This window comes from Nomascus leucogenys, chromosome 11 (assembly GCF_006542625.1).
Source record: "Nomascus leucogenys isolate Asia chromosome 11, Asia_NLE_v1, whole genome shotgun sequence".
Lineage (NCBI taxonomy): Eukaryota > Metazoa > Chordata > Mammalia > Primates > Hylobatidae > Nomascus > Nomascus leucogenys.
This window is the reverse complement of record NC_044391.1, coordinates 108,149,254-108,177,043: the sequence shown is the minus strand read 5'-3', so window position 1 is coordinate 108,177,043 and position 27,790 is coordinate 108,149,254. Positions and strand designations below refer to the sequence as shown.

At 41.6% G+C, this 27,790-nt stretch overlaps 1 protein-coding gene across 4 annotated transcripts in view; it reads right to left on the bottom strand.

Moving 5' to 3' along the window:
- The window catches only part of ST6GAL1 (ST6 beta-galactoside alpha-2,6-sialyltransferase 1), a 149,795-nt gene that overhangs the window by 22,045 nt on the left and 99,960 nt on the right, over positions 1 to 27,790 (bottom strand). For 2 of the 4 annotated variants that reach the window (XM_004089708.3, XM_003256624.2), the window contains 3 exons: positions 17,944 to 18,075; positions 13,501 to 14,157; positions 5,389 to 5,486 (listed from right to left, as the gene is read on the bottom strand). In XM_004089708.3, the coding sequence (XP_004089756.1) occupies positions 5,389 to 5,486; positions 13,501 to 14,107 (705 nt within the window). In that variant the 5' untranslated portion in view covers positions 14,108 to 14,157; positions 17,944 to 18,075. The other 2 variants (XM_004089709.3, XM_030822958.1) reach the window with 2 other exon arrangements.

Here is a 27,790-nt window from a genome sequence, read left to right as displayed (position 1 = left end):
GAAATGAAGGAAAAAATATTAAGGGCAGCCAGAGAGAAAGGTCGGGTTACCCACAAAGGGAAGCCCATCGGAATAACAGCGGATTTCTCAGCAGAAACTCTACAAGCCAAAAGAGAGTGGGGGCCAAGATTCAACATTCTTAAAGAAAAGAATTTTCAACCCAGAATTTCATATCCAGCCAAACTAACCTTCATATATAAGGGAGAAATAAAATCCTTTACAGACAAGCAAATGCTGAGAGATTTTGTCATCACCAGGCCTGCCTTACAAGAGCTCCTGAAGGAAGCACTAAACATAGAAAGGAACAACCGGTACCAGCCACTGCAAAAACATGCTACATTGTAAAAACCATCGATGCTAGGAATAAACTACATCAACTAACAGGCAAAATAACCAGCTAACATCATAATGACAGGACCAAATGCACACATGACAATATTAACCTTAAATGTAAATGGGCTAAATACCCCAATTAAAAGACACAGACTGGCAAATTGGATAGAGTCAAGACCCGTCAGTGTCCTGTATCCAGAAGACCCATCTCATGTGCAGAGACACACATAGGCTCAAAATAAAGGGATGGAGGAAGATCTACCAAGCAAATGGAAAGCAAAAAAAAGCAGGGGTTGCAATCCTAGTCTCTGATAAAACAGACTTTAAACCAACAAAGATCAAAAGAGACAAAGAAGGCCATTACATAATGGTAAAGGATCAATTCAACAAGAAGAGCCAACTATCCTAAATACATATACACCCAATACAGGAGCACCCAGATTCATAAAGCAAGTCCTTAGAGACCTACAAAGAGACTTAGACTCCCACACGATAATAATGGGAGACTTCAACACCCCACTGTCAATATTAGACAGATCAACAAGACACAAAGTTAACAAGGATATCCAGGACTTGAACTCACCTCTGCACCAAGCAGACCTAATAGACATCTACAGAACCCTCCACCCCAAATCAACAGAATATACATTCTTCTCAGCACCACATCACACTTATTATAAAATTGACCACATAGTTGGAAGTAAAGCACTCCTCAGCAAATGTAAAAGAAAAGAAATCATAACAAACTTTCTCTCAGACCACAGTGCAATCAAATTAGGACTCAGGATTAAGAAACTCATGCAAAACTGCACAACTACATGGAAACTGAACAACCTGCTCCTGAATGACTACTGGGTAAATAACAAGATGAAGGCAGAAATAAAGATGTTCTTTGAAACCAATGAGAACAAAGACACAACATACCAGAATCTCTGGGACACATACAAAGCAGTGTGTAGAGGGAAATTTATAGCACTAAATGCCCACAAGAGAAAGCAGGAAAGATCTAAAATCAACACTCTAACATCATAATTAAAAGAACTAGAGAAGCAAGAGCAAACAAATTCAAAAGCTAGCAGAAGGCAAGAAATAACTAAGATCAGAGCAGAACTGAAGGAGATAGAGACACAAAAAACTCTTCAAAAAAATCAATGAATCCAGGAGCTGGTTTTTTTTTAAGATCAATAAAATTGATAAACCGCTAGCAAGACTAATAAAGAAGAAAAGAGAGAAGAATCAAATAGACGCAATAAAAAATGGCAAATGGCGATGTCACCACCAATCTCACAGAAATATAAACTACCATCAGAGAATACTATAAACACCTCTATGCAAATAAACTAGAAAATCTAGAAGAAACGGATAAATTCCTGGACACATACACCTGCCCAAGACTAAACCAGGAAGAAGTTGAATCTCTGAATAGACCAATAACAGGCTCTGAAATTGAGGCAATAATTAATAGCCTACCAACCAAAAAAAGTCCAGGACCAGACAGATTCACAGCCAAATTCTAGCAGAGGTACAAAGAGGAGCTGGTACCAATCCTTCTGAAACTATTCCAATCAATACAAAAAGAGGGAATCCTCCCTAATCCATTTTATGAGGCCAGTATCATCCTGATACCAAAGCCTGGCAGAGACACAACAAAAAAAGAGAATTTTAGACCAATATCCCTGATGAACATCAATACGAAAATCCTCAATAAAATACTGGCAAACCGAATCCAGCAGTGCATCAAAAAGCTTATCCGGCATGATTAAGTCAGCCTCATCCCTGGAATGCAAGGCTGGTTCAACATACACAAATCAATAAACATAATCCATCATATAAACAGAAACAATGACAAAAACCACATGATTATCTCAATAGATGCAGAAAAGGCCTTCAACAAAATACAACAGCCCTTCATGCTAAAAACTATCAATGAAGTAGGTATTGATGGAATGTATCTCAAAATAATAAGAGCTATTTATGACAAACCCACAGCCAATATCACACTGAAAGGGCAAAAACTGAAGCATTCCCTTTGAAAACTGGCACAAGACAGGTATGCCCTCTCTTGCCACTCCTATTCAACATAGTATTGGAAGTTCTGGCCAGGGCAATCAGGCAAGAGAAAGAAATAAAGAGTATTCAATTAGGAAAAGAGGAAGTCAAACTGTCTCTGTTTGCAGATGACATGATTGTATATTTAGAAAACCCCATCATCTCAGCCCAAAATCTCCTTAAGCTGATAAGCAACTTCAGCAAAGTCTCAGGATACAAAATCAATGTGCAAACATCACAAGCATTCTTATACACCAATAACAGACAAACAGCCAAATCATGAGTGAACTCTCATTCACAATTGCTACAAAGAGAATAAAACACCTAGGAATCCAACTTACAAGGGAAGCGAAGGTCCTCTTCAACGAGAACTACAAACCACTGCTCAACAAAATAAAAGAGGACACAAACAAATGGAAGAACATTCCATGCTCATGGTTAGGAGGAATCAATGTTGTGAAAATGGCCATACTGCCCAAGGTAATTTATAGATTCAATGCCATCCCCATCAAGCTACCAATGACTTTCTTCACAGAATTGGAAAAAACTACTTTAAAGTTCATATGGAACCAAAAAACAGCCTGCATTACCAAGACAATCCTAAGCCAAAAGAACAAAGCTGGAGGCATCATGCTACTTGACTTCAAACTATACTACAAGGTTACAGTAACCAAAACAGCATGGTACTGATACCAAAACAGAGATATAGACCAATGGAACAGAACAGAGGCCTCAGAAATAACACCACACATCTACAACCATCTAATCTTTGACAAACCTGACAAAAACAAGAAATGGGGAAAGGATTCCCTATTTAATAAATGGTGCTGGGAAAACTGGCTGGCCATATGTAGAAAGCTGAAACTGGATCCCTTCCTTACACCTTATACAAAAATTAATTCAAGATGGATTAAAGACTTAAATGTTAAACCTAAAACCATAAAAACCCTAGAAGAAAACCTAGGCAATACCATTCAGGACATAGGCATGGACAAGGACTTCATGTCTAAGACACCAAAAGCAATGGCAACAAAAGCCAAAATAGACAAATGGGATCTAATTAAACTAAAGAGCTTCTGCACAGCAAAAGAAACTACCATAGAGTGAACAGGCAACCTACAGAATGGGAGAAAATTTTTGTAATCTATCTGACAAAGGGCTAATATCCAGAATCCACAAAGAATGTAAAGAAATTTACAAGAAAAAAACAACCCCATCAAAAAGTGGGCAAAAGATATGAAGAGACACTTCTCAAAAGAAGACATTTATGCAGCCAACAAACATATGAAGAAAAGCTCATCATCACTGGTCATTTGAGAAATGCAAATCAAAACCACAACGAGATACCACCTCACGCCAGTTAGAATGGCAATCATTAAAAAGTCAGGAAACAATAGATGCTGGGGAGGATGTGGAGAAATAGGAGTGCTTTTACATTGTTGATGGGAGTGTAAATTGATTCAACCATCGTGGAAGACAGTGTGGTGGTTCCTCAAGGATTTAGAATTAGAAATACTAATTGACCCAGCGATCTCATTACTGGGTATATACTCAAAGGATTATAAATCATGCTTCTATAAGGACACATGCACATGTATGCTTATTGCGGCACTATTCACAATAGCAAAGACTTGGAACCAACCCGAATGTCCATCAATGATAGACTGCATTAAGAAAATGTGGCACATATACACCATGGAATACTATGCAGCCATAAAAAATGATGAGTTCATGTCCTTTGTAGGGACATGGATGAAGCTGGAAACCATCATTCTGAGCAAACTATCACAAGGACAGAAAACAAAACACCGCATGTTCTCACTCACAGGCGGGAATTGAACAATGAGAACACTTGGACACAGGAAGGGGAACATCACATACCAGGGCCTGTTGTGGGGTTGGGAGCAGGGGGAGGGATAGCATTAGGAGAAATACCTAATGTAAATGACGAGTTAATGAGTGCAGCAAACCAACATGGCACATGTATACCTATGTAACAAATCTGCACGTTGTGCACATGTACCCTAGAACTTAAAGTATAATTAGAAAAAAAAGTTTCTTAAGGTTGTGGGCTTCAGATGGAAAGCGGACTATGCAGGAAGCAGCTTCTGCCTAGCTGGTGAGTTCCTGAAAGTAAGGAAGTGAAGAGACAGATATAGGGAAGTGGAGCCCTAGTAGAGAAGGAAAGAAACACACATTCCACTAGACACTGCTGAAAAGGCATTTCTGATCTGTTCCAGGATCCACCCCATGCCCAGGACTCCTAGGGAAGTATGCAGACTAAACACTGACATAAAAACACCCAGAGCACATATGTTTATTCAGAAAAAGGCAAATGTTGGTGGTTGTGAGATGGGCAGGTTGCAGCCCTATTGTGCAATTTTTGATATTTTGATATATGTGTAATACAGTTTTTCCCACTAATAAAATATATTAACAGAACCCTGTGGCAAGAATATTTCTCAGGTTTCCCTTAGTATTGAGAAATCGGCATGTGCTACCTGAAAATACTCCAGGAACCTAATTATCCAGGGGAATTTATGAAATAGTACATGAATTTTAGTGCCTTATTACATGTAATTATATGGTGACACTGTCTTATAGTAGTTGTTAGCATTTTACAGTTCAAAAAGTGCTCTCCTGTGTATTGTTTCATTCACTTTTCACAACACTCCCCACTCTCCCCTGGATGTTCTGGGCTCTGCTGTCCCTCATGCAAACCTCCAGATATGACCTTGCAGCAGCAAGGACAGCTCAACTCTACTTTTTCTGGGCACCAGACACCTCCATTAGCAGACACTAATACCAAAGGGTTTTTCTTTAAATAAACACATCATCAGGTTGGGTCATGGAATCATTGTCTTCTTCTCCAGTGAGGAATCAGGAACTCAGGAAGATCAAGAGACTTAACTGGCAGCCTAGATGTGCTCCCAGTAGATACATTCCACATTACAGCCCACACTGTGGTCCTTCTCTTACTCCATAGCTGCACAGAAGAAATTTTACCTGAGAGTTCATCAGGCGAATGGTAGTTTTTGTGCCCACATCTTGTTGGAAGTTGGCTGTGGGTGCCCCATTAAACCTCAGGACTGCATCATGATCATCTATAAACCACAAAGAAACAGAAAAGCAGTGATGAGCGCTGGCAATATGCAGAAAAAGAGAAAGGCAGGAGGCGGGGGAGGGGGCAAGGGAATAATGCTTCCCCATCTTTACCCCATCATGATCCACGGGGCGAAATGGCAGTATTTGTGTGGTGCTCAGTAAAGCTCCTAGGCAAAGATGACCACCTGTCTACCAGCCACTGTAAGGGCTGAAGGGGGCCATACTGTGGCATTCTTGAAACCCATTCAAAGACATTCACTTGTGCCTGGGCACAGCAGAAAAGTGAACAAAGCCAGTGTGCTACTTAGAATGGAATAGCTACTCCAGTTATCAAAGCAGCAAACCAAATATTCTCTTGGTATCACCAGTAGATTATATTTCTATCTCTGTCAGAAAAATGAAAACACTACCATATGTTCAGTGTATCCCACAAGTGCAAAGGACCCCATTGCACTCTGAAAAGCATGCAGTGCTCAGCAAATGGCTGGGATTTAACTATGGCATCCAAGACAACCCCCAGGTGTTCCATTTAGGAACCTGAGGTCCAGGGAAGAGTCACAGACCTGGTGTGGCAGAAATGGAAGAGGAGGCTGGGGGCTAAACTAACTTCCTTCCTTCCTCTCTTTCTTTTCCTTCCTTCCTTCCTTCCTTCTTTTCCTTCCTTCCTTCCCTCCCTCCTTCCTTTCCTTCCTTCCTTCTTTCCTTCCTTCCTTCCTTCTCTTCCTTTCTTCCTTCTCTTTCTTTCTCTCTCTCTCTCTCTCTCTCTTTCTTTCTTTCTTTGTAAGCCATTGTCAGAAACAATGTACTAAATCCAGTCAAAATCAAACAGGCCATCTTGAAAAACCTACAAGCTTCCTGGGCTAGCTCCTTGTCTTTACAACTGTTTCAGCAGTGTTTGGAAGACTTGGAAAAGTTTCTCTATCCCACATTGACCTATCTGATGAAGGAGGGAACTGAAGACTTTAAGGAGCCATCCAAACCCTGTGGTCCTATGAGAGCTTCTTTCAATCTTACTTGGTCAAGCACGTTTGGGGCTCACCACTGAAATCTACACCGGATCTGGGGGTCAGCTGAATCCTCTATTGTTCTATTCAGGTTTGTTTTGGGTCATTCTTTGTCCACACAGGATTTGGGGAAGTGAGGGCATCTGACTGAATACAAGATGATTTAGAAAGAGGATATCCACAGAATGAAGGATGAAAGCCTCTCTCTTTATTTCAGTTCCAATGTATGTACTAAACCTCAGGAACACAGAAACCTCATTTATGAAAACAACACAACCCTATCCTCAATCCTAGGGCAAAATTTCATCAAAATGGTTTGAAAATTACCTGAGAAGGGCACAGTCCAAACTGTTATCATCTTACAGGACAGGTACACTGAAGTGCACATAGGGCAGGAGGTATACCTTTACACAACTCAGAATTACAACACATTTTGTCAGAATCAGTCACTGGTTCAAAAGGGATTAGTAGTAATTGCATGAGAAACACAGATCCATCAGAAACTTCAGTTAGTCAACTTTTCCATTTCACAGATGAATACATTATTGGTGAGAATCCCAGTAGAAAAGAGATGACAAGCTCCAATGGAGTAATTGAGAGATTCATAAAAGGACTACTTACCAAGTTGGGGTAGAGTTTAAAGAAATCAACATGGAATAGGCTAAAGCCCCAGGGTTGAGGACTGCAAGGAGTCATTACTACTCCAGGTCTACTGTGGCCTGATGAGCGGAGACCCTGAGCTGAGGAGGGACACCTGTCGGGAGCTGTTGCCTTTAGGAGAGGAAACAGCTATTGCCAACCTCCAGCCAGCAAGAAGGAGCCTGAGGGAGTCAATATCCCAACCTGGTTCTGCCCCTTCCCTTGGATCTCACAGACCTGAAGGGAAAAGGGACAGAGCAGGACCAAGACTGGGAGGGTCTCCTGGCAGGATCTAGACCTACAGTCAAGAGAAAGATACAGCTTGAGTTTACTCTGCAAGGCGAAACATGGCCAAATAGGTGCCCTGACCTTAGTCTTCTTCTCAGCTTTAATGACAGTGCTTCTCCTGGCCAGTCCCAAAGAAAATCCAGGGTGAGAAATGCCAATTAATGCAGTTCAAAATTTTAATTTCCCAGCTGGGCACAGTAGCTCACACCTGTAATCCCAGTACTTTGGGAGGCCGAGGCGGGTGGATCACCTGAAGTCAGGAGTTCGAGACCAGCCTGACCAACATGGTGAAACCCCATCTCTACTAAAAACACAAAAATTAGCTGGGCATGGTGGCACACACCTGTAATCCCAGCTACTCTGGAGGCTGAGGCAGGAGAATCGCTTGAACCCAGGAGGCGGAGGTTACACTGAGCCAAGATTGTGCCACTGCACTCCAGCCTGGGCGACATAAGGAGACTCATTCTCAAAAAAAGAAATTCAATTTCTCAGGGACAGAGCCAGATAGAAAAGGGTGAGAGTGGGATTTGGAGGTGCAACTGGAGAACATCCAGCACAGAAGGCTTAGGTTAGAACAGATGCTTGATGTTGACCATAAGAAAGGAGCATTGTTTTGTTCATTCGACAAACACTGATTGAGCACCTACTCTACGCCAGGCACAGTTTTAGACACGGGAGACGACGGCTGTGAGCAACAAAGACAAGGTCCATGCCCTCAGAGATATTACGTTCTACTGTGCGGAGATAGACAATAAAGACGCACGGCAACCTACATGTAAAATAATTTCGGATTGTGACAAATATTGTGACACTAACAAGCTGAGCTGTGTGCCAGAGACACTAAGGGAATTTCCTTCATAGAGTGATGATTCAGGGAATGCCTTGGAGCTGAGACCCAAAGGATGGCCAGGCTTGGGAAGGGTTCAGAGAAGTCCACCAGCCAGAGGATGCAACAAGTGTCAGGACCACAATGAGGGCGGGGACTTGACTGTAGACAAGGAGTGAGGGGAAGAAAAATCAAAGATGCAGTTATAGAGGTTGGCAGGAACCAGATCGTACAGGGACATGGAGGCCCAGGTATGAAGTTTGGATGTAATTCTAAGAAAAAAGCCAATCAGGCCGGGCACGGTGGCTCACACCTGTAATCCCAGCACTTTGGGAGGCCGCAGTGGGCGGATCACGAGGTCAGGAGATCGAGACCATCCTGGCTAACATGGCGAAACCCTGTCTCTACTAAAAATACAAAAAAAATTAGCCAAACGTGGTGGCAGGCGCCTGTAATCCCAGCTACTCAGGAGGCTGAGGCAGGAGGATGGTGTGAATCCGGGAGGTGGAGCTTGCAGTGAGCCAAGATCACGCCGCTGCACTCCAGCCTGGGCGACAGAGCAAGACTCTGTCTCAAAAAAAAAAAAAAGAAAGAAAAGAAAAAAGCCAATCAAAGGAGAAAACTTTTTTGAGGTGATGGATATTCTAAGTACCCAATCTGATCATTGTGCATTGTATGCATGTACCAAAATATCACATGTACCTCATAAATATGTATAATTATTATATATCAAAATTTTAAAAAGAAAACTTTAAACTGACTTGAGTACTTAAAGAGAAAGGATCCTGTTTGTCAAACCTCCCTTCTAATTGAAAGTTGAACTTTCAAACTCAAATAGGCCTCTAGGAAATCACCAAGAGAAATTCACAACTACTGAGATCCCAGCAAACAAGCCTGGCGAGGGGGAAGCTACAGAAAAAAGAAGCTACCACCTGTCTGTAACTTAGAATTAGAGCTCAGAAAAAGAGGCAAATTAGGAGAAGAAAAAATAAATGCATCACTGTATTCCGATTATACAATCACATGCCTAGAAAATTCAACAGAATCAGCTCAAGTTAGTAAATTCATAAATAACATCAAAATCCACTGCCTCTAGGTGTAATTAACTCTAAATAGCTAGAAATTATTATGAAAGAAATTTTATCACAATTTATCACCAAACGCTTTTATATTTTATATGTATTTCAATACATCCTACAACCATTTATAGAAAATTACATTCTGATTCCGGTTGAAGAAAACAGACATACTATAGATCAGAGTTAAAAAAAAAAAAACTATGACTTGGCCGGGCACGGTGGCTCACACCTGTAATCCCAGCACTTTGGGAGGCCGAGGCGAGCAGATCACGAGATCAGGAGATCGAGACCATCCTGGCTAACATGGTGAAACCCTGTCTCTACTAAAAATACAAAATTTAGCCAGGTGTGGTGGCAGGCACCTGTAGTCCCAGCTACTCGGGAGGCTGAGGCAGGAGAATGGCATGAACCTGAGAGGCGGAGCTTGCAGTGAGCCGAGATTGCACCACTGCACTCCAGCTTGGGCAACAGAGCAAGGCTCCATCAAAAACAAAACAAAACAAAAAACTATGACTTGCAGGACAAATCTGGTGCATCCCTCATTTTGTAAATAAAGTTTTGTTGGAACATAGCCAGGCCTGTTCATTTACTACTATCTATTGTTACTTCTGCAGTACAGCAGCAGAGTTGAGTAGTTGTGACAGACATCATGGCCCTCAAAGCCAAAACTATTTACTATCTGGCCTTTTAAGAAATGTTTGCTGACCCCTGATGTAACTGATCATGTTCTCCAAGCTACCCAGTTCACAGGTGTCTTCTCAGTCCTTATTCTGCCCAAGAATATGTCCCACCTCTGCAGACTTTGATACCAACAGCCAACATCCCTCAAACTCCATCCCCCTTTGCCTTCCATTGTATGGTGCACACCTAGTTCTCCTCTAGCCAGTCTCTGACGCTTCTGACTTTTCCTGCTTATCCGTGTTATTTTCTTTGTCCTTTAAATGTAAATCTTTTTCTGGGTTTTCTAATTGGTCCTCTTCCCTGGATTATAACCATTAACTCACCTCGATACAAATGACTTGTAAACCTATCTTGACATCTGACCCTTCTCTAGAATTAAATACTCAACAGCATCTGACCCTTCTCTAGAATTAAATACTCACCCAGGGAAATCCACACACACTTCAGTCTCAGAACATCCAAAGTGGAATCTGCGTTCCTCTGGAAGCATGCTCCCCTTGGTAAGATACAGCCTGCTCCCAGGCTAGACATCCTGGCTCCTGCCTCACTCAAGATCATTTCCAGCTAGATAGTAAGTTCTGCGTCTTACTTCATGAGGCCTCTCAGGTAAGGTCCTTTCTCTCCATCACTGCTACCACAGCCTGGGCAGGCCTGGCACTTCTGACCTGGATGTGGCAACAGTCCCTAATAATGGAGACATTATACAGTACAAAACAGGGACTCATAGAGAAGTGAGACGTCTCCCTTGTTCAGAAACCTTCTAGGGCTCTCCATGGCTTAAAGAATAAAACCTAAAGTCCTCATTGTGACTATCAACATTCTCTAACAGCTAATGCCAGCTACCTTTCTGGCCTCGTTCCTCACCCATCTTCACCCACAAGGACCCACATGCCATCCAAACAGGATTATTTGTGATGCCCAAACACACTTTTCCCCATGCAGCCTTTGCTTCTTGCCTTTGCCTTAACTCAGAATACCCTTCTCTTTTTCTCTAGGACAGCTAATAGACAAGAATATAAGAAATTTTTTAACATAACAAAAGAATAATCACACCAAATTTTATGCGAAGCTACAATTATTATGAGGCACAACAGCAGAGGGGCTAAGAGTGGGGTCTTTGAAGCAAGCACTCTGCTTTCAAACCCCAGTCTGCTATTAGCCAGTTGTGTAACCACTTGAGCCTCCGCATTTAGCTCTCCAGCAAAATGAGACCAATAATCTTATCAGCCTCACAGGACTTCTGGGAGGATGAAAAGAGCAAGGCATGTTAGGAACACAGCAGATGCTTAATAAGCATCACTTGTATTGATGATAGTGTTTTAAAATTATGCTACTGTTTGACATGAAAATTCCAGCAAATCTAAGATACTTAACATGTATGAGTAAACTATCAAAAATAATTGAAAATGACTGAGCCCACCATTGGATGGTTTGTGAGACTGCTGGAGGCACAGTATGTTATTACACTGTCTCTGATAGAAAATCTTGCTATGGACAAAAAAAAAAAAGTCATAAAATGTCTCTTAACTCGTGTCTTCTAGCTTCACTTCTGAGGATATTTCCCTGTTGAATGTCAACAGTGGTCACCTAAGTTATCTGCACAAAAACCTTGTCAGCAATGTTATTTATAAAAGAAACCATTTGAAATAATCTGACCCATTCAATAGTTGGGAATAGACTCAACAAATTCCAGATGCAGGAGGAAGTGTATGGGCCTGGCATGCTGCCTGCAACTCAGGCTTCAACAAAGAGCCTTTCCCTTCCCCTTCCCCTTTGTATTGTTGATAAATCCATGAATAAATAAGAGAATACATGAATGTCTTAAAATATTTGTTAGACAAAATGCCAAGAGGATATATACCCCATAACAGCAGAACATTCGAAGTCCAACATGCAATTTTCATTACATCTCAGAATCAAAGTCCTTCTGTGGAAATCCTTATTTTGAAGTTGAAACTGCAGTCTATAGAAAAATATTATTTTTATTAATGTTTATTTAAATCACTCCAAACCTTTAAGGAGTGCATAAAATTAAAGCTGTAGTTCTAATTCACAGAGGTATCAGGCCCTGTCTCAAACTTCAGTACACTTTCAGCCAGGCACGCAATGTTAACTTGACATGAAGAAGAAGGATCAGCTAACACCTAGGATATCCCAAACATGTGCTATATAAGCAGCAAAAATGGAGAAGAAAGAAAGAAACTTAGCTCCATTATGGATGAACAAAAACCAATCACATTTAGTTTCTTGAAAACAAAGTCCAAGAAAAACCAAAAATACAGAAGCAAAAGTTGAGGTGGGGCCGGCCAGCAGGGCAGCTGCCTATTTGGGGAGGTAGAAACTGTGATCTCACCATTTCTTTCTGCTCTAGAGAATCCAGTTTGGGCCTACTTTTCTTCTTTGAGAGCCTGTGCTAGGTTTCAGACCATTTTTCCTGGCAGTCAAATGAAGGAAATAAAAAAGGAGACGTATGACCTCACCTGCTCCAGTACCTCCGGGCTGACAGAGGGGCAAAGCTTCCTGTGCTTTGCTTTCTTTAGCTGATTCATTTCAAATAATGGAAAACACATTCGGCATAAGAGAAATAAGGCTCTCTGTTACACAGGTTTACAAATATAGAGAGACTTTCTATCTTGATTCACTACAAAGGGTTTCAAGAAAAGCAAATTAATATGTTGTGACCAGTGACTCTGAAACCTTTTTGGGTCACAGATCCCTTAGAGAATAAACTGCAATCTACAAACTCCCTTCCTGGAAAAATACACAGACACACTTATACACATACACACACATTATACACACCTAATCCACAGGCAGCTTTGCATGCAATTGCAGGGATTCATGACCCTCTGAAGTTGGCCCATAGCCCCCAGTTAAGAATTACTGACCCAATTAAATCTTTTCAAAGAGAAAAGCTGAAAATTACCCAGGTTGTTGAGGCCAATAAGAGTCCCCCACTAATCAGGTAAAACAACAGAATTTCAGAACCTGGAAATGATGTAGAGATCTATGCTTCAAGTCTTTTCAAAGGTCAATTGTAGGCTTTTGATTATTGGTAGCAGCGGAACTCTCTTTTTCAAATGAAATCTTCTACACAATTCCAATATTTAAAACAGATCAAAATAAAACTATTCTGTTCCTAACACAAAGAAACAATAAATGTTCAAGGTGATAGATATTCTGATTACCCTGATTGGATCATTACACATTGAATACATGTATCAAAATATCCCCATAAATATATCTAATTATTATATATCAACTAAAAATATTAGGAAACAATAATGAAGCTCTTCTAATTGATAAAGATGCCAGGGGCCTAGAGCGCCATCTGTTCAACTCCCTCTGTGTCACTTGTGACTCTGAAAAAAACACTGCCCTGGGCCCACTCCATTGGTCCACTGAGCCACACTTGGGCCACTTGTCTCCCATACCATCAATATGCCCAGCCAGTCCCAATAAGCACTGCCATTCACAGAACAACCCCAGAACATACCGATTTCTCCGCCCAGTTGGGAGGACTTCAGAGATCCCGCTGACGACACAACAGCGCACCTGCCCCAAGGCCCAGCCTTGGTCCTAATGCTCTCCTTGGGCAGATAACCCTCCCATTCAGAGGTATTGAAGGGAAAATCTGTGGCCTCTACCATGGACACATTCACATGGTCCCAGAGGTGGCAGCGCAGGGCCTCTGCACTGAACTTGATGCCTGGTCCTGGCCCCTTGTAGGACACTTTGTACTTGTTCATGCTTAGGTAATTCTTCCAGATCTTTTGCAGCCTAGGGATAAGGTTTTTGGAAGAGCTGTCCTTGTTCCACACCTGGAAGGAGGCCTCTGGTTTGGCCTTGGCTAGGCCTCTGAGACTGCCGAGGGTCTGGCGGCCCCTGTGGGGGTCCTGGGTGCTGCTTGAGGATACAGACTGGGAATCAGACCCCATGGCCAATTTCCCCAGACTCTTCAACACCTGGAATTCCTTGGTTTGCAATTTAAAGGAATCATAGTAACTCCCTTTCTTCTTTTCCTTCCACACACAGATGACTGCAAACAGAAGAAAGACCAGGACGCAGCAGCTGAACTTTTTCTTCAAGTTGGTGTGAATCATAATGAAGATGTGTTCAGGGAAGCCACTTTGTTCTGAGCAGGAAAACAAGCCTAAAACAAGTGAGACAAGGGAAAAACAAACGATGTAAAGAAAAACCCAACGTGGCATGAGGTGGAGCGACGGGCTGAGCAATAGATCTGAAGTGAGGCGACTTGAATTCCAGCCCTGGTCTACCTCCTAGCCACCTCTGCAGCCTGTTAAGCAATTCTCGACAAAAGTCAGCCTCAATTTGGGCTTTGAACGTGGACAGCAGTCCCTCTTCCTCTTCCACTCTTCCACTCCCTTCTTCCTCTTGAGCCACGAACACGTTATATGTCCTCCCATCATTACTTTCTCTATGCTGAACGTTAGTTTCTGGTTGCCTTGGTCTACCTCCCTGACTGCACTCTGAGTTTCTTGAAGTCAGAAACCACATCTTGCAAATCATTCAGTTCCTAGGGCCTTGCAACATTTGTTAAATGAAGCCATGCATGCTTGAAAAAAAAAAAATAGAATAAAAAAGAGCAGGCTGACTGTTTTACATCACCAAACCTAACTTTCTAAAATAGTAAGTGGCCCAACACCCCTTCAAAATAGCCAGAAAAAGACTTCTCGTTATAGATGATGCCATAGATTTCTGATGCATCTCTCTAAGGGCTGCGATGTTGAACTCCTGCATGAGAAGATCGAGGGTTATCTCCACCACATAGTTTCGTGCAGTGCCCTGCAAGAAGAGCACTACTGAGACAGGAAGCTGACTCACCTCATGATAGAGGCTAGGAATTCTGGGTAAGATAGCAGACATGTAGCCAACTAAGGAAACGGAAACAAAAATTCATTAAGCATGCTAGATGTTATTTCACTTAACTTCACCATAACCAGGGCCACCATGAGACACAGCTCTGGGGGCACCACGCATAGCATAGTCTAATATGAAGGGCATCTCCTAACCTGTACAGGGTTCACTTCAAAGGTGTTATAATCTCCATTTTACGGATTAGCAACCTGAGGCTCTGAGAATCAAGGGAAGTGCCCAAGCTCACAGAGCTGAGGAAATGGTTGCACTGAGGTTCAAATCCAAGTGGACTTGATTCCATAACCCATGTCCTTTCCACTACAACATGCACAGAACTGCAAAAAGCTCTGGAAAATAGATTTCACTGAGCAAATAGAGACTGAATAGTCCTCTTTATTTCTGAGTAAACACCTACTTTGTTTTCTCAGAATTTATTGTGTAACTGAATGGAAACTGGAAGCACTTTGAACTCAAATAATGTCTGTATCTTTTGGAAAACATTACATTCTTTCCCTAATCACTGGGTTTATTTACAATAATAAATCAAAGCAATCACCTCTGAGGTTTTGCTAACCCACTAGCGGTCTGAGGTCCCTTCCCATGGATCCCGCTCCTAAGGATATCAGGAAAAGGTAGTAGGAGTACTGGACTGGGTGTTCCCAAAACCTGGGTTCTTATCCCCATTCTTGGTGACCTTGGGCAGGTCACTTAATATTTCTGCCCCTGAGTTTTTCAGAATAATTATCTCTGCCCTGTGTGATTTGCAGAGTGCTGGGAGGACAAAACAAGAGGATGGTATTCACTGGATTTGAACTAGGTAAGCAAAAAGGCATAGGAGGTATTCTGAACAGAGACAGGAGAGCAGCAGCTCAGCCTGGGGGCCATGTGGAGGTGATACGGGTAGTGAAGACAGCGGTATGAAGCCACAGCCATGACTCAGCAGCCCTGAGCTCCAGGCTCTTCCCTGGGAATTCTCCATGAACTGACATCCAGCTCATTCCTGGAATCCATCGGCAGTACCAACCAAAGCAGTGCTTCCACCATCCCAGACCTCAGGAACCAGTGGCTCTGGGAACGATGGGCTCCTATCTTGGACTGCTGATGTTGTGGAAATGATTAAATGTACATAGTGGAAGAAGAATTCAGATATAAGATCATGAAGTGGAGGGTGGAAGCTTGTTGTATTACCAGAAACTAAGGAATTCAATTTCTGCAGACACCCAACACAGGTAATCACATGACCACATGACAACTGAAGAAGAACTAGAGAAAAGAAGGAAAGTAGCATTTAAGGAGGGCCTACTACATGGTAGTCAATTTCCTTGCAATATCTCATTGAACCTTTACTACAACACTGTGATAGAGATATTGACAACCCTATTTTAGGAAATGAAAAAAACCGAGGCTTAGCAAGGTTATAGGGTTTCTCCAATGTCAACAGCAAGTCAGTTCTAGAACAAGAATTCCAGCCCAGGTCTGTCTGACTCTAAAAGTTCATCATCTTTCCACCCAAGGACATGCATCTGTGATAAGGGACAGTGAGAAGTCAGTGTGATCAAGTCAGACTCAAGGTCACTAGAGAGGCAATTTGATCTGTCAGACAGTCGCAGACAAGCCACCTTCACCATCAGTGCTGCACCTGCCATCCCTGCTGTGCACTGTCTTACCACTCAGGGTACTTTCCATATTAGTAAGGTTTTACGAACCTACTGTACTCCTGTGAGATAAGCACAGCAGATTTTATGAGCTCCATTTATAGCTGAGTATAGTGAGGTTTGGAAATACAAATAATTTTGAAAGTTGCATGAGTGATTTGGAAATAGTGGACTTGGAACTTGACTTTGACATGTCTGAATGAAACAAGATGGCAGGAAGGGCCTGATTCACTGTCACAGGAGTGGAGGCTCAGGTAGTGGCTGCCCAGTACCTATTCTCCAAGGTGTGGTTTCCCAGGAAAGAAGAGTTCCTCCAAACAGCTGGGTCCAGTGACAGTCTTGCAACCATCAGACGGTCTCAGCCTTCACAGCCTGTGCCCTGTCATGGCCTCAGGGCACTCATCTGAAATCTCACATAAGGGCTCATGTGGTCCCTTGACACCACCCTTGGTTGAGGCTCCAAGTCCACCAGGTGGCTGGAGTTTCTGGTCACAGGCACTTGTAACTGCAAGACCCTTTCTCATCTCTCAAATTGTTTGAAGAAGGCAGAGGCTGAAGAAGCTTTCTCTAAATGGCGCAACCAAGGGAAAAGGGTAGCAAACTTTTCTCTACAAATGTTTTGGAAAAACATACTAAGCTTTGAATTTTCCAGTCACACCAGACTGTGTTAAGCCTCCAAGTGTCTGCACTGCTGCATTCTTTCTCCTTGTCCATGTGCTTGCCAGCTCTGACAGCATCACCTTTCTGCTTCTGAAGGTCAATGGAGGCCACCTCACCTTCGGCACTAGCCCTGCTCCCCTTTGCTGCCAGCCAGTGCTTTGTAATGCTTGCTTTTCATGCCTGACTTTGCTGCTAAAGGAAAACTCCTCCTGGCATCCTTTCTGAAACCCTAGTACCCAGCACAGTGCCTGGACCAGAGCGGATACTCAGTGAAAGATTATTGAACCGATGCAATTGTATCAGAGAATCTTTACAATCATCATGAGGCTTCTAGAGGAAGAACACGGCAACTTGCATTTATCACCTTCAAAGAACTGGCCAACACTGAACCGGCAGAAATCAATGCTCAAAGCAAGGAAATCCTGTCCAGACCCACCCAACACGACATACTCAGTACCAGTTGCATTCGTGGCAAGTAGTAGGTACTCAGAATAGTTGACTGAAATACAAAATAACTTAAATCTTATATAGTTAATAGAAATGGACAAGCCATTTCTCTACACCCCTCAACCTAACCCACATTGAATCAGCAGTTAAACAGGACTAAAAAAATACATACAAAAAGAAAACAGCAAAGCTGGAGCCAGATACTGAGATCCTGAGATTCCCTGCCAGCACATCTGCCACACCAGCTTTTACTCAGGAATGTACCCCTTTGCTAGCCCATGCCTCTGTGTGTTCCTTACCTGCTTCTGGCTAATCCCCCAGGGGCTGCAGGCCCTTCAGGTCCTCAGGAATTAGCACTATTCTCCATGGGAGGGAGGATTTATTGGGTCTGGAGGCCAAGGCCCATTTTTCTCAGGATGATCAAAACTCATCTGCAAAGGCAAAAAATAAGAGAGAGAAAGAGAGGAGGTAAGAGCTGGTTTCCAGCAGAGGCAGTGTTAAACATTAACAAGATGGAAAGGTGCTTACGCAGACCTAGGCTAGGTCTCAATCCAGGAAGCCTCCAGGGCTCAGAAAAAAGAGAGAGAGAAGAGCCTATTAAAGGTACAATGCTATGGATCTGTGAACAGCACAGATAGCCTAGAAATAGACTTGACACTGGCCGGGTGTGGTGGCTCACACCTGTAATCCCAGCACTTTGGGAGGCTGAGGCGGGCAGATCAGGATTATGAGGACAGGAGATCGAGACCATCTTGGCTAACACGGTGAAACTCCGTCTCTATTAAAATACAAAAAAAAAAAAAAAAAGGCCGGGCGCAGTGGCTCACGCCTGTAATCCCAGCACTTTGGGAGGCCGAGGCAGGCAGATCATGACATCAGGAGATGGAGACCATCCTGGCTAACATGGTGAAACCCCGTCTCTACTAAAAATACAAAAACATTAGCCAGGCAAAGTGGCGGGCGCCTGTAGTCCCAGCTACTCGGGAGGCTGAGGCAGGAGAATGGCATGAACCCGGGAGGCGGAGCTTGCAGTGAGCGGAGATCGTGCCACTGCACTCCAACCTGGGCAACAGAGCAAGACTCTGTCTCAAAAAAAAAAAAAAAAAAATACAAAAAAAATTAGCCGGGCATGATGGTGCATACCAGTAGTCCCAGCTACAAAGGGAGGCTGAGGCAGGAGAATTGCTTGAACCCAGGAGGCAGAGGTTGCAGTGAGCCGAGATCACGCCACTGCACTCCAGCCTGGGCAACAGAGAGAGACTCTGTCTCAAAAGAAAAAAAAAAAAAGAAAGAAATAGACTTGACACCAGATAAAAATGGGCTAGAAAGCTGAAGCAGCCACCATGGACCAACCTGGGAAGAACAGATTGTTTAATCGCTGGCTTGGAGATAAATAGGGAGCAATTAGGTCCATCCTGAAATAAACTTCAGACAGATTTTCAAAAAATTATTCATTTTCAAAGAATAATATGTGAAAGTTCAATCAGCATAATTGTAACTGAAAAAATAGGTTATAAAACTGTAAATACTATCCAAATTCAGAAAAAAAATACATTTAAAAAATGTGGAAAAGTACTAGAAAAAAGTACACCCAGAATGGTAAGAATAGACGTTTTCATTTTTTTAATTTTACATATATTCCAAAATTTCTAAAATGTACATCCATTATTCTTTGACTTTGAAAAATGTACAAAAGTATAAAAATGTAATTTTAAAAAGCCAAAAATAAGCCAGGTGTGCATGCCTGTAGTCCCAGTTAATCAGGAGGTTGAGGAGGGAGGATCATTTGAGCCCAGGAGTTAGAGGCTGCAGTGAGCTATGAGCGCCACTGCACTCCAGCCTGGGTGACAGAGTGAGACCCTGTCTCTAAACAAACCAACAAAAAACAGCTAAAAATATAAATATATACTTGTCAGTTCTTTCTTTTGATGCGATGTAGGAAAATAGCAAAGGAAAAGTTTAATACATTCAGTTGCAAGAAAATTTCAACATCTATACAATGAAAAATACTGTAACTACAATAAAAAGTCAAAACATAAAAAGGGTTAATATAATAAAAGTCTCCCAAAATAAAGAGGTAATCAACATGAACAGACAAATCACAAAATAAAAAGCACAATTAACAAGCATATAAAGTTATGGTTAATCTTGAGAGAAACCCAAGAGGGGCAACTAGAATACTAAGAAACTAGTTTATAGAATTTACATTAGTCAGCAGTTTTCTACATGATAATACTCATTGCTGGACAGATTATAATTTAGTTGATATACCTTCAAAGGATCATATAAATTTATTTAACCTTTCTAGAATGTATTCAGGCCACAGAATTAAGAGCTCCTGACTATGGACCATGCTACTGTACTTCTAGGAAATAAGAGTGAATAAATAAATAATTCAAAAGAAAAAAAGATTACATACTCCAGTTTCCCCACATATAAAATGATTCTCTACATTACATAGTTCTGATGACAATTGAAAGAGGATTAATCAGATAAAGAATATGAGTTCTATAAAGCAATATGCACACAAAGAAGAAAAGGGTTTTTTTAAAAAAATAATTTTAACTTTTATGTTAGATTCAGGGGGTATGTATGCAGGCTTGTTACCTGGTATATTGCACAATGCTGAGGCTTGGGGTATGATTGATCCTGCCATGCAGGTACTGAATAATTAGTTTTTTAACTCTTTCCCCAGCCTCCCCCGTCTTGTAGTCCCCAGTGTTTATTATTGCCATCTTTGTGTCTATCAGTATTCATTGTTTAGCTCCCACTTATAAGTGAGAACATATGGTATTTGGTTTTCTGTTCCTGCATTATTAATTTGCTTAGGATAATGGCTGCCAGCTGCGTCCATGTTGCTGCAAAGGGCATGGCTTTGTTCTTTGTTATTTTTCATGGCTGTGTAGTATTCCATGGTGTATATGTACCACTTTTCCTTTATCCAGTCCACCACTGATGGGCACCTAGGTTGATTCCATTCTTTGCTATTGTGAATAGTGCTGCAATAAACACACAAGTGCATGTCTCTTTTTGGTAGAAACATTTATTTCCTTTTGGATATATACCCAGTAATGTGATTGCTGAGTTGAATGGTAGTTCTGTTTTTAAGTTTTCTGAGAAATCTCCAAACTGCTTTTCATGGTGGCTGAACTAATTAACATTCTCAACAACAGTGTGTAGGTGTTCCCTTTTCCCTGCAGCCTCCCTAGCATCTGGTGTTTTCTGACTTAATAATAGCCATTCTGACTGAGGTGAGGTGGTATCTCACTGTGCTTTTGCTTTGCTTTTCTCTAATAATTAGTGATACTGAGCATTTTTCATGTTTGTTGGCAGCTTATATGCATCTTTTGAGAATTGTCTGTTCATATCTTTTGCTCATTTTTTAATGTTGTTATTTGTTTTTTGCTTAAGTTTCTTATAGATTCTAGATATTAGACCTTTGTTGGATGCATAGCTTGCAAATATTTTCTTCCATTCTGTAGGTTGTCTGTTTATTCTGTTGATAGTTTCTTTTGCTGCACAAAAGCTCTTTAGTTTAATTAGATCCCACTTGTCAATTTTTGTTTCTGTTGCAGTTGCTTTTAAGTACTTTGTCATAAATCCTTTCCCAAGGTTGATGTCCAGAATGGTGTTTCCTAGGTTTTCTTCCAGGATTCTTATAGTTTGAGGTCTCACATTTAAATCTTTAATTGATCTTGAGCTAATTTTCGTATATGGTATAAGGAAGGGATCTAGTTTCATTCTTCTGCATATGGCTAGCCAGTTATTCCAGCATCATTTACTGAATAGGGAGTTCTTTCCCCCGTTGCTTATTTTTGTTGACTGTGTTAAAGATCAGATGATTATAGGTATGTGGCTTTATTTCTGGGTTCACTATTCTGCTCCATTAGTCTATGTGTCTGTTTTTGTACCAGTACCATGCTGTTTTGGTTACTGTAGTCTTACAGTGCGGTTCTAAGTCAGGTACTGGAATACCTCTGAGTTTGTTCTTTTTGCCTAGGATTGCTTTAGTTATTTGTACTCTTTTTTGGTTGCACATGAATTTTAGGATAGTTTTTTTCTAGTTCTGTGACAAATGACATCGGTAATTTGATAGGAACAGTGTTGAATATACAGATTGCTTTGGGCAGTGTGGCTGTTTTAATGATATTGATTCTTTCAATCCATGAACACAAAATGTTTTCCCATTAGTTTGTGTCATCCATGATTTCTTTCAGCAAGGTTTTGTAGTCCTTGGAGAGATATTTCACTTATTTGATTAGATGTATTCCTAGGTATTTAAAATTTTGTTGCAACTATCATAAATGAGATTGTGTTGTTGATTTGACTCTCAGCTTGAAAATTACTGGTTATGGAAATGCCATGAATTTTTATACACTGATTTTGTATCCTGAAACTTTGCTGAAGTTGTTTATTAGTTCCAGAAGCCTTTTGGCAGTGTCTTTATAGTTTTCTAGGTATAGAATCATATTGTCAGCAAAGAGAGATAGTTTGACTTCTTTTCCTATTTGGATGCCTTTTATGTCCTTCTCTTGTTTGATTGCTCTGGATAGCACTTCCAATACTATGTTGAATAGAAGTGGCGAGAGTGGGCATCTTTGTCTTGTTTCAGTTCTCAAGGAGAATGCTTCCAGTTTTTACCCATTCAGTATGATATTGGCTGTGGGTTTTTTATAGATGATTCTTATTATTTTGAGGTATGGGCCTTTGATGCCTAGTTTCTTGAAGGCTTTTATAATGAAAGGATTTTGGATTTTATCAAAATCTTTTTCTGCATCTATTGAGATGATCATATGGCTTTTGTTTTTAATTCTGTTTATGAGGTGAATCACATTTATTAATGTGTCTACGTAGAACCAACCTTCCATCCCAGGAATGAAGCCTACTTGATCACAGTGAAATAACTTTTTGATGTGCTGCTGGATTCGGTTTGCTAATATTTTGTTGAGGATTTTTGCATCTATTTTCATCAGGGATATTGGCCTGTGGTTTTCTTTTTTTACTGTGTCTTTGCCGGGTTTTGGCATCAGGGTAATGCTGGCTTCATAGAATGAGTTAGAGAGGGATCTGTCTGCCTCACTTTTTTGGAATAATTTCAGTAGGACTGGTACCAGCTCTTTTTTGTATGTCTGATAGAATTTGGCTGTGAATTTATCTGGTCCAGGGCTTTTTTTGGTGGTAAGCTTTTTATTACTGACTCAGTTTCAGAACTTGATATTGGTCCGTTCAGGTTTCAATTTCTTCCTGATTCAATCTTGAAAGATTGTGAGTTTCCAGGAATTTGTCCATTTCTTCTAGATTTTCTACTTTGTGTGAACAGAGGCATTAATAATAGTCTCCAAAGATCTTTCATATCTCTGTGGGATTAGTTGTAATGTCATATTTGTCATTTCTGATTGTGATTATTTGTATCTTCTCTCTTTTCTTCTTTGTTAATCTAGCTAGTGGTTTACCAAACTTGTTTATCCTTTCAAAGAACCAACTTTTGGTTTTGTTGATTCTTTGTATGGATTTTTGAGTCTCAATTTTGTTCAATTTTGCTCTGATTTTAGTTATTTTTTTCTTTTTCTGCCAGCTTTGGGGTAAATTTTTTTTCTAGTTCCTGAGTGCAATATTAGATTGTTAATTTGAGATCCTTCTAACTTTTTGAAGTAGATGTTCAGCACTACAAACTTTCCTAATAACACTGCCAAAAATAAAAATTTTTAATGTCAAACTTATTTATCAAGGTGAAAATCTGTTAACAAATAAGCATCCAGCAATAAGGAAATAAAACCATGGTACAGCCACCTGAAATAATTTATATAATTGTGTATGAATTGATATAGTAATAGGGAAGAAAATACTTAAAATCTTATAATGAAAAAAGCAAAACAGAAAATGTTATCTGCGTACTCAGATGGTGACTTAAAAGATATGTATATCCAACTGTATAGAAAAAATGTAAATGGTTGAGACTTGAATACCATTGACGGATAAACTGATGAAAGATTAATTCTTATCAGTTTGACTTCCTTTATTACTTTATTCTTTGTTTTTGAGATGGTGTCTCTCTCTGTTGCCCAGGCAGAAGTGGTGCAATCTTGGCTCACTGCAAGCTCCACCACCCAGGTTCATGCGATTCTCCTGCCTCAGCCTCCCCAGTAGCTGGGTAATATAGGCACCCGCCATCACGCCTGGCTAATATTTGTTTTTAGTAGCGATGGGGTTTCACCATGTTGGCCAGGCTGGTCTTGAACTCCTGACCTCAGGTGATCCACCCACCTTGGCCTCCCAAAGTGCTAGGATTACAGGCATGAGCCCCCACACCTGGCCAACTTCCTTTATTATTTTTATTATGTTACTTGAAAAATTAAGGCAAAACTCTTGGGGGCAATACTAAAAATACATTTCAACCTTGTGTATCAACTTGGTGCACAATATTAACCTGGCTGCAAGGCCTGTCCTAGGAGATCTAGCATTAACAGAACTAAGAGGAAGCCATATGGACATACTTGACTTCACCCCATGAACCAAGAGAAAATCCTCTGTCGAAGGCTAAGAGTTCAGGTTGGGAGAACCCCAGCTCTTCATGACCAGGAGGCAGGCAGGCAGGCAAGCCCTAGGTATGACTACCAGGGAAAAACTGAGAGGTGCCACTCTGCCCTGTGTCAAAACATTTGGGGCTCTCCTCATCAACTCAAAGAAGAATGGTTTTCTGGGCAGCATCCGTGGAAGAGTCAGCAAATTTCTCTGATAGTTATCCCTCTGACATTTTCATGGCATGAATTTCCCTTGTGGCATGAGTGTTTGTAATTATGCAGGCATTCATTCAGCATTTGATTAGTCTGCCTCCTTCCACTAAAAATATAAGCTTCATAAATAGGAATCTGGTCAACATTCTTCTCTATTATTTCCACTGAGTATCTCTAGACACTAGATGAATGTCTGGCACTTAATAAGCTCTCAGTATGCATTTGTTGAATGAATAAATGGGTGATGGGTTCACAGCTCTTACTCCTGGCATCATTCATGGAAGAGGCTCTTTCTTAGCCCCCTGTAGAAAACACTGTGGGCAGTCACCAGACTTTTGGATGATACCTCTTGCCTGTGAATGCTGGTTTGCTGCCATCCTCCAGCTGGCAGCCAGGACATGAAACTTTTTGTTTGATACAGCCCACAGACATCAGAAAAGTGCATCAATCCCAGCTCTTCCTCCCTCACATCAACTGCATCTGCTCAAAAAACCTTGCCCTCTAAGAAGATAAAAATCACTCTCCATTTTTGATTTTCAAAAATCAACCAATTGAAACAAAAGTGGTGCAACTATCCAGATTTATCATAGGTGATGAGGGCTTTCCAAAAATAGTCCCTGCTGCTGATGAGATAGCAGCACTACTGATCTTCAACCAGCTGTAGAAGTGATAACAGAACCCTCAACTCTCTGGGTGAGAAACTTTAGCAATCCTGGCAATAACAGCTACCATTTATTTAGCACTAGCTATGTGCCAAGCACTGACTATAGCTTAGGGATGAACAATACAAGCTTTGGAATCAGATTTATCAAGACAAAAGCCCAAACTGCCTTTCACCAGGTACCTGACTCTGAACAAGTTACTCAACCCCTTTAAGACTCAAGATTTAAGACATCTTTATCTGTAAAACAGAAATAGTAATAATAACAAGTCCTACCTCATAGTGTGACTTACAGAATCAAGTAAGATATCCACTCGGCCGGGTACTGTGGCTCATGCCTGTAATCCCAGCACTTTGGGAGGCCGAGGCAGGTGGATGACTTGAGGTCAGAAGTTTGTGACCAACCTGGCCAACATGGTAAAACCCCGTCTCTACTAAAAATACAAAATTAGCCGGGCGTGGTGGCGTGTGCCTGTAATCTTAGTTACTCAGGAGGCTGATGTAGGAGAATCACTTGAACCCGGGAGGTGGAGGTTGCAGTGAGCCGAGATCACACCACTGCACTGCAGCCTGGGCAACAGAGTGAGACTCCATCTCAAAAAAAAAAAAAAAAGATAATCCACTCAAAGGGATTACAACAGTCACCATCCCGTCCTCTGTGGATACCATTACTACCCCCATTTTTACAAACAGGGAAGCTGAGACAGGGAAGATAAGTAATTTGGCCGGATTAAGTGGAATGGCACTCTAAATGTCGGAGATTCTTCCATGCCTTTGCAACTCTGCACAAGAAGTTCTTCAGCATAGCGTGGTTTCCTATGCTGTTCCCATGGGGCCATGCCCACTCAGCTTCCAACAACAGCTCAAGTGCTCCTTGACTCTCAAGCCTCCTTGGCCTCACAGAGATGATCAGCATAACTCCATGGTGCCTATTCTTCCCCTCATCAAACTATGTGACATTTATGTGTTTGCAGATCTGTCCCAACCAGATTGAGAGCTCCTGGGCCACAACTAGGAAATGCTCAGTCATGTTTGAATGCAAGAATGAAGCTAGCTCCTGACATCATCCTTCCCCACTGCCCACTGCCTTCAATTGCTAGAGCCACTCCCTCCCACCCACCCACCGACCAACCCATCAGCTTCAGTTGCCAGAATCTCCTTGACGGCACCATCATTGCCAATGTTCATTTTGCCTGTTGGATACACTGAATGACAGGGAATTTACTACCGCCCCAGACCACACACAACTGTGCAAGTAGCTCTGCCTCTTAGAAATACATTAAAGTTAGTGAAAATCAACTTCCCTGTAAAAATAAATCCAGTGTTGCAAGCAGCCGGGCACGGTGGCTCACACCTGTAATCCCAGCACTTTGGGAGGCCAAGGCAGGCAGATCACTTGAGGTTAGGAGTTCGAGACCAGCCTGGCCAACATGGTGAAACCTCATCTTTCCTAAAAATACAAAAATTAGCTGGGTGTGACAGCGGGTGCCTGTAATCCCAGCTACTTGGGAGGCTGAGGCAGGAGGATCGCTTGAATCCAGGAGGCCGAGGTTGCAGTGAGCTGAGATTGTACCACTGCACTGCAGCCTGGGCAACAGAGCAAGACTCTGTCTAAAAAATAAAATAAAAAATGAATAACTATAAACCCAGTGTTTTAAGCTCTACTCACTGGAGCCACACAGACTCAGATGGAGAACCTCTAACACTTGTTGAGTACATGCTATTTGTCAGGCTCAAAGTGAAGAGAGTCACATGCATCAACGCATGTCATCCTCACAGAGACCCTGTGCAGACAACGCTACCTATGACCCCACTTACCTGGCTGTAGCCATCTTCTCCCCCACCCAAAATACCATGCTTCATTGCCTGAATATTTTAGCTCCAACACTGTTTCTATCATAACTCCTTGTGATATTAATATCCACTTATAGGATATTCTAGTCCTCTGGCCTCACAGTCCTTTGATCTCCTCTACCCCAGTGATTGTGACCACAGCCACTCACTCCCAGAGTCATATCTCTGATCTTGTTATTTCCCAAAAATACCTTCCATAATCTTGAGTTCTGGCATCCCATCTCCAATTACCACTCCTGTCTATGCAGCTTATTCCAACTAGTACCCCAACTCCAACAAGCTTCTGTGGTTAATCCTTCCACCTGTCACTGTTCCTCACTTTCCTCATATTTTTACTTCCCTTCCCACACAGCTTAAATTCCATGGTCAAAATCATTAAAATGAGTCCCTTGCCCTCTTTGATCACACATGATTGGCTAAAACTCAATCCTGGTTAAATCCAACCCTCTGTTCTGCTCCATACCAGCAAACATGCAACTGAGCATGGCTAGAGAAAATTGTACAACAATGCTGACTGATTTCACTTCAAGTTCATGATCACTAACTGCCAGGAGGTCCTTAATGCTTTTCAGAAATCATATGCTACTTTTCCAGTCTATTCATCTGGCACTCACCCACTACTTGACTTCCTCTTTTCAATCTCACTCTCCTGTGATGAATTGGCTGCTTGTTCATGGAGAAAACAAAAGCTGCCAGATTAGAACTTCCTCAAACCCCCTAACAGAGCCCCCTTTATCTGCATTTATGTCCCTATGCCTTGTTACTATAGATGAACTGGCTATGTCCAACACTTGCAATAACCAACACTTGTCCACTAGATCCTACACATTATTGTTTACTTAAAGTTGTTCTAGAAAACCTCACCCCTTTTTTTAATCGATAAGTATCCCTCTCTCA